General features: G+C 42.5%; 1 protein-coding gene across 3 annotated transcripts in view; it reads right to left on the minus strand.

The window, feature by feature from the left end:
* Positions 1-527: 527 nt before the first annotated feature.
* BMERB1 (bMERB domain containing 1) overlaps positions 528-12901 on the minus strand; it is a 59621-nt gene continuing 47247 nt past the window's right edge. For all 3 annotated transcript variants that reach the window (XM_063171964.1, XM_063171962.1, XM_063171960.1), the window contains exons 3-6: positions 9282-9355; positions 6403-6517; positions 5295-5377; positions 528-3937 (exon numbers count right to left, since the gene is read on the minus strand). In XM_063171964.1, the coding sequence (XP_063028034.1) occupies positions 3825-3937; positions 5295-5377; positions 6403-6517; positions 9282-9355 (385 nt within the window). In that variant the 3' untranslated portion in view covers positions 528-3824. The remainder of the gene's footprint in view (positions 3938-5294; positions 5378-6402; positions 6518-9281; positions 9356-12901) is intronic.

Raw genomic sequence — 12901 nt, forward strand, 5'->3', positions numbered from 1 at the left:
AAGTCTTGTGTGCACACGGAAGGGAGAGGGAATTTTGGCCTTTAGGTAATGTTTTTGGTATTATCCTGTTTGAAAGCAGCCTGCTGCCTGGCTGTTTATAGGCTGGATGGGGTCATGTAAAACAAGGTGCACTTGGGTAACAATGGTAGCATTTATACTGGGGTGAGGGAGGATTTCTGTTCATTTCAGTAACACCAGGGCTCTCTTGACTTGGCAGTTCTGATACTCAGATGAGTTGGGACCCTTCTATTCTCAGTGTAGGGCTGGGAACTGTCTCTGAGCAGGCTCTGGGCTGCAGTGAGGTTCCAAAGTCATCTTAGTGCATTATGAGATTGGATTTTTTGGTGGGTTTTCTTTATTCAGTGAGAAAATCCTTTATTTCAGTAGCATTTCAAACTTACCCCTCAGCATTACTCCTTTTGTGCAGAGTAGTAACCTTAGTGTTTTTGAGAAGTGTAGCAACCCAGGAACTGCATCCCATTCCACTCCACACCAACTTTTCCTCAGTAACAGGAAGAAACAAAGGCTTAGTATAACACAGCAGCTTAGTTTATTTGGAAATATGTTTAACTTGGAAGAGATTCAGTAGGCCTGGGGAAGGTACAAGAGAACCATTTGCTGGTGGAATTTGTATGATTTGTACAATGATTTGTACAAACAGCACTTCAGCACTTTTGTTTTTCTCAGTAGACCAAGATCCTTTCCTGAACAAAGTCATGTTTACCAGAGTGTGTCAAATCCACCCTACACATTCTTCCACACACTCTTCCTTTTCCACTGCCTTGCCTTCTTTCTGAAGTGATAAATAGCCAGGATTTCCAGAAGAGATACTGGGTGCTTCCATCAATGTCCCTCTCTGCTGACAGTGATTGATAGCAGAAAATCAACTCTGAAATTATGCCAGTTACTCCATATAATCACCCAAAGATACTTGTCTGATACTCTGCTGATTTTATATGGGATTGTACAATGTGTTGTGCTCACAGGATCATGGAAGTTACAAAGCCCCTAGTTGTTCTTGGGATATTCGGTGATTTAGTCTGTTTTTATAAAAATAAGGGTCAAGACTTTTACACTTAATTCCTTCCTAAATTTAATTTATTTAATTGCAGCCATTAGCTTTGCCATCAGCCATAAGGGCTCTGCTGTGTTCTAGACAGGCAACACTAAACCAGTGTTGAACACAGTTGAGAATGGGACCTTACAGTCTTAAAAATCCAGGGCTTTATTGCTGCATCACTGACCCACTTCTGAAGGAACCACTTGTGCATTGCCGGCAAGCTCTTCAAACCCACCCAAATAAACAAAGAAATTTGCTAATTAAAACCAAAAACTGGCACACAGAAAACCTTCCAGCTGAGCCAAGCTAGAACTTCTGAAAATGAAGTTCACTCTCATTAACACTGCTGGAGTTCAAGTCCCTTTGGAGCACTGGCTGCCAGTGCTCAGCTGTGAGAATATTGCACATTCCTACTTGCTGTGTTTCTTTTTGGTTTTAATTAAAGGAGATTGCTCTGGAGCCTGGTCATGAGTGTTGCTTCACAGAAATGTCTGTTTCTTGCTAATGAAATTTTTTCATGGAAACCAACATTGCACTCACTTTACTTCATCCCCAGGTGGATTCTGTGCAGCCTGTAGGGATCACCCCTCTCATCAGCACAGCCTGGGTTAAACATTCATGTGCAGGAGTCACCTCAGGCCTTAAAAACCATGTGCAAAGTCCTTCTGGACCCTTTATTGGTGCCATTCACAGCTGATCCCCCTAAGGTTTAAAGTGGTGCTTCACCACAGCTTTTTTCTTGACTCCCATTTGCCTTTATTAGTGACACTGAGCATCTGCCTCTTGCCCTTAGACACTGACAATTCCCAATGTCTTAACTGGGTACCAGCAAGAGCCTGTGGAATTTTACAGGAGCCAATGGGTGTTTCTTTCCCTCCAGTGTGTATTTTCTCCCCTGAAAGCAGTTTTCCCCATTACTGTAAATGCACACAGGTGCCCTGCAGAGCCCAGCCCACACCAGGTACAGACTGTGACAGATACAGAGCTCAGTGTGGTGGTGTATGTCTCAACAAGGACACAATAATCATACATGAGACTCAGCCTTTGTTCTCTTTCCTGCATCTTTGGTCAAAATAATTAAAGCGCTTCATGTCTCAGTGGAAACCTTTTGTGTTTTTTCCTCTTTGATCCTTAAAACTGAAGGTACTTAGTGATGTTGGTTCTTTGTCTCAAGTGAGTCTGCAATACTGAAATTATTCTGGAAATGCAAGTGGTTTTCATCAAATCAGTCAGTGCTAGGGATTAGGTTTTATAAAGATATTCTGAGTTACTTTAGATGGTGTCTATTGCCTTCAACCTCAATTAGATACTTTTTCTATCTAAAAAAATAACTGTTTATCCTTTTGGGGTAACTGCTGTTGATTTTTTCTCCTTTCCTACACTGTGGTTCCTTGGTATATAAGCACACACTTCACTTAGCTGGCTTCACAAAATGGAAGTTCCTTTTGCAAAATGTTACTTTAGGAACTTGTTGCTATCTTTTGTTATTTCTAAGCCTGAGATTGTCACACTAGATCCATGTACGTTTATTTTACTATTTACACCTATCACAGTACATTTATATGGAATACCATCACACAGACAAACCAGCTACTGACAGCTAATATAAAGATATTAGATTCCACAAGCTTAATCTGCATAGAGACCAGAAACACACTTAATGGTGAAACACAGACAAGTATTTCTGCATTTCCCTTAATTTTAAACCCATTTTATACAGAATGTGATCTTCCTGCCACAAATACCTACTTCTGTACTTGTATATTTGTCTTGTGGCCAATTTGTATTGGGTGTCTTGTGTCTTCCTATGCTTTTTCAATGGATAGTTTCTATTTCTTGTGGTCATAAAATATACAATTAATACTTGTTTTAAGCATGGTTTCAGTATTAGTTAAATTTTGTCTTCTGTTCCTCTCCCAGCAATCTCTCAGTGATGTGTAATCTCCTGCTGCATGTAGCTTATAAAAATGGACAAAACCCTGGGTGAATATTTCTCTCACTTCTTGGGAGTTGGAGATCTAAAACAGAAGTGACACAAACTTGGACTGCATCATCAACTTGCAGATTACTGTAGATGTGCTTTGCCAAAGCTTTGCCAGGGATTTATTTCCCCTGGTGGAAGCAATATTAACTTGACTTGAGTAACTCAGATATCATATGGGATATAAAATTCTGTAGCTACTTGCAGCATCCTTGTCACTGATCTCATTCTTTAGGAAGAATTTGAAATGAAACTCCACAGCAAAGTAGTTGAACATCACACAAGTTTGGGGTTTTGTATGCAACATCAGTTATCCTACAGTTGCTTCCTCTATCAGTTGTGCCATATATAGCATTGCTACTTGTGGCTTTTGTTCTGAAAAGAACCAAAATAGGAGAATTTGGCAATTTTTGAGTGCAGTTTGCAACGGGGGGGGAAAGTGTACAACATATTCTTCTAAAGTTATAGCCCGTTAAAATTGCTGTTTTACACCATTCTGGATTAAACACAGCCCCTTTTCATTCGCCTGTATCACAGGGGTGGTTTTTGTTGACTCTACTGCTGATCTCTTCTGGTCCCTGGACAGCCACTAAATAGGTTTCTTTGTTTTTAGGCATGCGTGTAGAGTGATCCATGCAACAGTGAGGAACCTGCCATGGTGCAGTCCATAGGTGGCACCTGTGCAGCTGCCCTCAGCAGGATGCTGCTGGTTCCCCTCACCATCCACTTCCACTCAATGGAAACACTGAAAGGACAAGCAGGCTGGGAAGCCCAGGGCTCTCTCTACATGATGCTGCACTGCGTGGCCCCACAACAATCTTTGATAATTGCCAGCCCTGCCTTGGCAATGGTGGGCTTGCTTGGAGGAGGTTCTGCCTTCTTTTCTGCTGGGCTGCCTGCAATGTTCAAAACAGGACACCATTAGAAACAAGAGCTGCTCAAACCCTTCCTTCCTACTTCTGCCCTAAAGGGTGCAAACCTTTCCTGCCCTCTTTCCACCCACCCTGAATTTTTCAGCTCCTGCTTGAACAACACACTTTGCTGGTTTGAAACTGCTCAGAAAGTCTCATCTCTTCAGGGAAGAGTGTTTAGAGGAGCTAAATAATCCATACATCTCAAAGGGAGGGTAAACTTTTATCTGGTTCAAGGCAGGTGTCCCTTTCACAGCCATGGATCCTTTCACAAAGTCATTTCACTTTTTAATTTCCAGCAAGGAAAGGAGCTGAAGGACAAAAGTATTGCTAGGATTTATTCTCTCATTGGCTTGGATGTTGTAATTAAGGGAACAAGATAAAGGTAGGTTTTCATTTTTCAGGGTGAAAAGAATCTTTTCATCTTTAAAACTGCATTTAAAAGCAATGAGAAAGTAAACAAACAAGGGAGATGAGTCATGCTCCCTGTGACTAAGGGGGTATAAATAATTAGTGATGCATCTTAAAATGTCTCTTCTCAACTTCAAGGTCATCCCAGTCCCTCTGGAACTCTTGAGCAAGATCTTGATCTGTGCAAAATGGCACAATGTTTGATTCAAACCTCTTCAGCTGCTGGACCTCTCTAAGAAGGGCACTGCTCTCACTTGACTCTGCCTGAGAGCTCATCGTGAGACAGGGAAAAATCAATCTGTGAGCTGCTACAGCCCCTGCTGTGGCTGTGACTGTTCTGTTTGAAAGCTGCACTAAAAGCTTCTGAGGCACCACGAAATCCACTTTGTCTTTCAGAAACCAGTGTGTTTCCATTCTGCCTACAAGTGATTTGGGTTGGGGTGATTCAAAAGCCTATTTCTGATGGTAATATGTAAGAAAATTGGGTCAGCTGTGGAAGTTTGCAGTTTTTTCTCTAGTTTCCATCTTGACTGCAATAAAACAGGTGAACTTTGTTTCAGATATTCCAGCATGGACCTGAAGTGGGTTTTTTTTCATTATTTTTGAAGAAACAGATAGGAAAATTATTAATAAAAATAAAACTGCTTAGAAAAGCAGCTTGTGGCACTGTGTACACAAATATACTTTGCATATTTAAAACATAAAGAGCAATCTGAAGTGGCCATAGATGACTGAAATTCAGTTTAAGGGGTAATTTGCTATCTGAAGTCTAAGTGGCCAGCAGCTGCTGACACCCTGAGCTGTTCCTACGTGATCTAGTTAGCTTCACCTAGCTTTTGCCAGGGGCTCCCCTGTGAAAATGCTCTTATAATCAGTTGTCTTTGGAGTTTTTCCTTTTGCTCTTGTTTTTTCTTAATGATTAGGCACTCACTGGTAGGAGACTGTGTTGCTTTGTCGATGGGTTTTAACTTGGTGCGAAGGAACTCAGCCATCTCCCTGTCTTCTTCTTTTTCCCTGGTGGAAAAAAGGAAAATAGAGGAATGAGTTTTCTCTGCAAACGGGACAGCAAAAGCTAGGATAAAGTCTCTAGTAAACAATTAATTTCTTTGCTATTTTTAGAAACATTTAATTTTGCTGCCTATTAAAAAGCAAAATATTTGCCTAAATGAAAACTGCTGCTGAGGCTTTGGTGATGTGCACACAGGGCTCAGTGAGAGCTCTGGTTCAGTTCTAGCTCAGGCTCCTTGTCAGCTGCTGCCTCTGGCCAGCTCCCTTTGATCAGCTGCAACACTGGAGGAAGCTTTGCCAAATCCTCTCCTGGCTTGCTCAGAATGTCAATGTGCTGGAGGAGATACTGTCATTTTGGATAAATGGATTGAGTCTCTACTGCTGAATGAGGGGGAAGTAAGAGCAAAACTGACTCTGTAGAGTGCTGATCTCAAACCAAAGATTGGATTTGGGTGCTGGAAATGAACTTTTGAGGAAGCCTACAACTTTGGGCTAATACTTTGGGAGATGAAACCCTTTAGAACCTGCCCATGTCTTAGGTAGGGTTGTACTGCTGGGTCCTTTTTAGTTGGTTTGGGTTGTTTTGCTGTGACAAGATGGGAATAGGAGTAATCAACCTGACAACATGAAAAATTTAAAAAGGAGGATTTCAGATGTCTACAAATATGCCCCTTGTAGAATTCCATTTCATGTCTACCTTCTTATCCCAAGAGAATTCCCAGGTAGCAGCATAAATCCTTTTCCTTTCAATGGTAAATGCCCAGATTGTTTCTGGGAGGAAAATAAGAGACCAAAGCCCACTGTTATTCATGAGATGATTGAATCATTAATGGGATAAAGAGCCAAAGAATTAGAGTAATCTGATTTTAATGGTTTTCCTATGGAATGGAGAGGAGGCTTTTAACTTGGTAAGTTGTTTTGAAGGACCAATTCTCTCCCATTAATGTTGATTTAAATTTTGTCACTTAATCGATTGTATTATTAAGCTTGTGGAATGCCACTAAATAAGTTCAGATGCTCTTGGTTCTTACCTTAATCTCTCCACCTCTGCATCATCTACAAGAAAATCTCTTTTTTGTACCAGTCGATGAATCTTCTGAATCAGCTCATCCTCTCTCTGCTTCTCCATCTTTGTTTTTTCTTTTTCTGGTCAAAAGGAGAGAAAAGACTGTGTTACTCTGGGCTCTGGGGAGTGTGAGGGGGTGGTGTGGGACGGTGCAGATGTCTGAGGATCAGCTGCTGATTGAAGTCAATGGTTTTCCAGCCTGAGTCACCAAAGCCCAGCAAGCTGGGTCACTGCCTCTGCCCTCCTCTCTTGCTGCTCTTGGCTCTGATCAGCTTAATGGGCTGAGGCTCTGTGGGGTTTGCTAAGCCTGCTTTTAATTTGCAATGACTCTTCAAGACATTGCTTGGAAAATTTTTAAGAGCTTTGGCAAGAAAATAGTTCCAGATGCTTTGTTAAAATCCAATGTACAAACTCCATCTGACCTCAGGGGAAAGGAGATCACACCAAAAGGAACTATTTCTCTGTGTCTCAAGACAGTTTTGGCTGTTGAAAACAACACCTTTTTTTCTATTCTGACAAAGCAGGTGAGCTGCAAATCCACACCAACAGCATCAATAGTAAAATGTGGAAAAATAAATGCAAGTTTATTTTCCTTGTACTTCAAAAATCTGAGTAATTAATATATGTCCTTGTTAATTGGCCAGCCTGGAATGGCTAGGTTGTCTGTAAATGACAATTTTTGTGGCATGAAAGATGTGCCTGTTGCAAACTAAAAGTCATAAATGTTAAAACAGTCAAGAGCTGTTGTTTCAGGCTATAAAGCAAACGTATTTAAGACAGAACTCTTCACACCTTGCAAGTGCAGCAGAGATGAGAAAGCCAGAGGCAAATCCAGGCTCATGTATTTCTCTGAGAAACTGAAAATTTTGAACGGCTATGAAGATGCTTTGTATTAAATCAAGATTTTGGGCAGCAGAACTGCCCAGTTCAGTTCAGTGGGAGTGGGGGAGGCAGAGTGAGCTCTGCAGTCTGACCATCTGAGCTGTGTTGCGGCTGCTGATTAAGTTATATGACACTTTAAATAGCCAAACTAATCAGACACTTGGAAACAATTGTTTTTAGTACAGTTTTTTTTAAAAAAAAGAATGCTTAGGAGTGGCTGCTTTTTCCTGCTTTGTCTGTTATGGCTAAGGAGCAAGGACTCTCCTCACCTTCTGAAGACAGAAGATCCTTTCTACTTCCTCTCAATCTATCCTTTTCCTAAATTGACATGTGCTCTCCCATTATATCCTTCAGGAAACTGTCTACTAAAAATGTTAATATATGTGGCAAAATATTTCATATTCTATGTACTGAAAGACTGATTCCACATCTACTGAAATTGGCTAAACTGAAACCAAAGAGCAGCTCTCCATACAAACCTGTATTCTTACAGGAGAATTATGGTGGAGATCCTGTGAATGAATCCATTTCTGGAAAGTGTTTTTCCAGGTCAGGCACACGCTGTCTCAGCACAAACTCACTGCCAGCAGCTGCTTTGTCTTTGTCAGGACCAAGCTCCTGTGACCCTGCCTGCAGATGCTGCTGCTGGAGCTGCACCTCTTGGACTCCTAAATGAGCTGAGATTTGTGAAGTTCTAAGGAGAAACTGCTCTCTGTGGGTCTCTGCTTGAGGCCTTGAGACTGGAAAAATCACTTATAAAAGATAAAAAAAGCCCAAACAGCAGGAACACCAAAAGAATGAAAGCTGATTAACCCTATCTGTTAGTTCAAAGTGCAGGAAAGCTGCAGATCAGGAAAGTGAGGCAAGGGGCAGCATTCAGAGACACTTTCTAGGATTTATAATTCTTTCCATTTGAATGAATAATGAACCAACAGTGTTGTTATTAAAAAATTAAAATGTGACCTCTACCAAGTATAAGGAAAGAAAAAGAAAGAAATATTATTAATCTATTTCTGTCAGGTGCAAAATGTGGCAAAGTTTTTACACAGCTAAAAGTGATGGTTTCAGAATAGATCTCTTTCCTATGTCACAAATGCCCCTTTCTCTCCTTTCTGAGGACAAAGTTGTCCCTCAAAGTTGCACAAAAAAATAAGAGGAGGAAAAATGAGGATAACCAAAGGATAGACAAAAGTTGGACTTAATAGTTAAGCAAGAGCAGTTAAGCAAATTATTTCTGCAGGGTGCTGGAGGTTGTGCAGTAACATGTGGTGTATTGGCCTGCTGCAGTTGCTGAGTGTTTTGCAGGACCTATTTTTTCCTTGAATAGAGTGGGGATGTTGTGGATCATCTGAAATGGGAAAGCTGTAGAGAAATGGAATTCCTCACTGATGGCAGCTGGAGTTTTGAGCCACAGACTGCAGAGCTGCCCACAGCTCTGTCCCTCCTTCCAACACTGAATTTGCAGAGATTTATAGCAAAGTTTTGGGCCTTGCTTTTCATAGAAACCTGTTCTTCTTGATCCTAGAAGGTAGATTTAACTACAGGTGTGATAATGGATTGGTGTAGCAAGGAAAAAATCAATCACATTCACAGTGATGGTTATAAATCCTTCTCCTCTCCCTCTTTTATCTCTGGTATCTCAGCACTTGTCTTTTTTACCTGACAATCTCTGTGCCACTTGGTTCCCTTGAGATTGCCAGGGGAGTGCAAGAAATAAGGAATGTGCTCCTTGTTTGAGTGATGTCTGCAGGGTTGCTGCCATGGGAGCAGGGAAATACAGCATGAAAAGAAATTTAGAGACAGAGATTAGAGATGGGCAGGAAAATAGGAATTAAAAATGAGGACTGGAGGAGAAAGATATGAAATTGCACCTTGTGAGGAGGAGATTGTTGGGGCATGGGTGGGGATGGTGCCAGGAGCACATTAGGTGTTATCCTGACACTGGGTGGAGACAGCCATTACCTGGGATTGCTACCAAAGTCTGCAGCTCCTGCTTAAGGTTCATAATGTCTTTGCACAGCTGGATGTCATCCATCCTGCAGAAACAGAAAAAGCATGGTCAGACATGCAAACCCCACTCTGTGTTGATGGGATTGGCCAGGTCTGATCTGAGTACCTGGCCATGGCCTTGCCTGGGAGCTGCCAGCCTCAAAGGGATCCTGACACTCTTGGCTCACCAAGATTCACAGAAAGCAAAGGGTATTTAATACTAAATGCCCATTGAGCCCTTGGTTACTTGTCTTACTGGCACTAATTTGTAGGTTCATACCTGTCACTGTGGATAATTTCAGATTTTGCTTTCTTGAACATCAGAGAACATTCTGGAGTGGGCACCTGTATCCATAATGGTCCTGGGAAAAGACAGGTGAGCCACATTGCACTCACTGCAGCAGGAATTTTCACCAGGGAAAGAGCAAGAACAGCACAGAGCCTGGGAATGGGCAGCAGAGGGTGACAGATTATTTGGCACAGCCAGGGCAAGGTTCATATTCTACCACCAGTTTTCTTTGAGACCCTACTAATAATTCAGCTCTAACAGCAGAGATCTGGAAACTGACATAATTTGGCATTTATCTGAGGTTCTGTGCCTTGGGTGAATGTCCTCCATGGCTGATGTTAAATGCTTTAAATCCTTGATATGTGCAGAAAGCCCATTAATATTAAGACACAGCAGACAGCTTAAAAAAAGAAAAATAACATTAGCAGAAACTGCACCTTCAGCTCTCATTGAAACTGCTGCTTCTCCTGAGAGCTGCCCTGGAAGGCAGCAGCATCATCCTCCTGGCACAGGTTTTATCCCAGTGCCACAGGGGCAGCCAGGGCTCAGGTGTTGGCTCCAAGGGCACTTCTGGGGCTTTCATTTGGAGATCACCCCCTGAAGAGCACAAACACAGCCTGTGTGATTAATTGCACATTCTCAGCTTGGATCTCACCAACACCCTCCCTGCCCATGGATCTCTGGGCTCTGTTTTGCACAATCCTGTGCCTGAGGAGGGGATTTGCAGCTGCCTGGGCCCCTGGAGCAGCTGAAGTGCCATCAGAGCAGGGCTGGCACTGTGTGTGTGTGTGAGAGAGCCCCCAAAGGACAATGCAGCCAAATCATTGAATTAAGTGAGGAGTGGGAAAAGTAGGTGTTTCTGGCACAAATAAGACTTTAATCACACCCCAAGAGCTTTTATTCTCCATGCTGCCTCTGCCAGGATTGCAGGTCTCTGCAGGGAGCTGTCCTTCAGCTGCTTTGCTCTTGTTAGTAAAACATGTTGATCCCTCTGTTATATGCTGCTTGGGTTAACTCCCTCTTGCCTGTTCTGCTACTTTCCCTGTGCTATGACAGCCATTCCTGCTGCCCTTTCACCCCTCTCCTCCCAAAATACAACCATGAAATACCTCTCCTAATAATCTTTATTGCTGACCTCTTTTCCTTCTTTGTGTACCCCTGTCACTTCCACTGGGATCTGCTCTTTCACTGCCCATCTGTCTTGTAAGACTTGGTTTTGTTGGGAAGAGCAGCATGTTTGCCTCAGGACTGGAGCAGGGTCCTTTGCTCTGTGTGTTTAGGACACTTGGAGGCAGAGATGTTTTTACTGATGAATATTCTGACTGAGGCTCTCCATATTATTCACTCTCATCCCAAGCAAAGCCTGCTTTACTCTTGAGATCCATCACACTAAATGGTGCTGGAATTACTTTTATCAATTAATCTTAAACTGTCCTCCCAGGAGAGTGAGAATTCAAAATGTGCTGGGATATGAGCAAGGCTCACAGCTCTTTATCTATTCAGTGCTCAAGCACCTTGGGTGGCATGTTGGTACATCTGACTAGGATGACCATGCCTAGCAAAGATGACATTTTCTTGGCAAGAAATGTTCAATATTGAACTGCTGTAATCACATGATATCAGGCCACACTCTCAACTAGTAAAGAGAAGAGTGAGTTTCTACAAAAGAGATCTCTGCGATAGACAGAGAGGATTTTTTTCTGATTCAAAAGATTTGGCTTCATTCTGAGAAGCTCTGAAATACACTAATTAAATACTTTACTATATCACTTTGGCTCCCTGCCCTTGCTAGGGAACTCTAAAAAGCTAATGGCACTGCTCTTCTCTGAGGATTTTCAGGAATTTAAAATACCACCAGCAGTATTTTCCAATTGAGCAAGATCATTCATGTTCAGCACTCCCTACAGTCCCTAACTTGTGGCTAAAGTACTGGCCACATGGTGCAACTTCAGTTGCACTTTCTCCCCGTTATTTTGGCTGGTTTTCAGTCTGATTGCAAAGCATGTAGCTGGTACTCCACATATATTCTCAGCATGTCTTTCTCCTGAGACCTAAACTTTGTTCCTGCCTTGTAACACACAGCAGAGAAGTAAATCCGTGGCCAAAGCACTTTAGGTCTGTAACAGCTCTGTGACCACATGAATTCCAAAAGGTCAGATGACCTCTCCAGAGTCCCAGTTCTGCAGGCTGGTGCATTGTGCTGATGGGCAAAACCTGAACCTACCATCTGCACCAATCCCCTCAAGCACATGGAACATCTTTCCTCCCATCTGTGTCCAACAGTCTTTGTGCTTCATCCACTCCACAGTGCTGATTAACAAAAAAGTAATAAAAAAAGAGGTTAAATGATGAAAGAGAGGGTTGAAGGACATATGGGACCATGCCAAAGCTTCATCCATCTGATTTAATGAAAGCAGGATCTATGGTTCCTTGTAACTATAAAGCACATCCCACATCTGCCAGAAAATAATACTGAATGTGAATGGTCAGCAGGGTTTGACTGAGAGCATCTTGGTATTACTGTCAGACCTCTTTAGGAAGTAAAAAGTGCTTTTGGAAATCTTAAGGAATGCAGCCATCTGCAGGGTAGAGGAGAAAATATTCTTTGGGTCCCTTAACCTACAGAAGTTCTTTCTCTTCTCTGGAAGAGTCGGTACATTCTCTTCAGTCCCTGTGAAGACACTTTTCACATTGTACAAAAAACACCAGTGAAGCAAACAGCAGTTACATATGGCAGTTTTTCCTCCAGAGCTGAGCTTTAAATGCCTGCCCAGGAACCCTAAACACATGAGTTATGAGAATGATAAAACATTTCTCTGGTTAGGAGCCCCGATCCATTCCTGGAGTAATTGCAACAGTATTGAACTAGGGATGGGTTCTCAGTGTGCTTTTGTGGATTCCTGACACTGCCTGCACTTCTGCTCTTCCCTTTCTTGATGGCTCATTGCAGAACCCCCTCTGCATGCTTGGAGATAGCACACAAGCACATATTAGTCTTTTCTCTCAGGGTATTTCAAGCTATATCATCACAACCTACAAGCAGATTCTCTGTTTGCCAGAAAGAAACAACAAAAAACCCAAACCTCATAACGAATAAACAGCGGGAGCAGAAGATTTTCTAAACATGGCACCAAATGACAGGAAAATAAGTGGGCTGGGGAGCCTGCAGAGCCCTGGCACAGTGACTCAGCCCCATGACATGTTTCTGTGTCCAGCCAGCAGGGGAGAGTGCCCTGAGCGCTGTCACTGCCGTGCTGCAGGGAGGGGACAGCATGAGTCACCTCTGCTGGCACCATCTGCACCA

The sequence above is a fragment of the Melospiza melodia genome, chromosome 18 (assembly GCF_035770615.1).
Source record: "Melospiza melodia melodia isolate bMelMel2 chromosome 18, bMelMel2.pri, whole genome shotgun sequence".
In the NCBI taxonomy this organism is placed as follows: Eukaryota; Metazoa; Chordata; class Aves; order Passeriformes; family Passerellidae; genus Melospiza; species Melospiza melodia.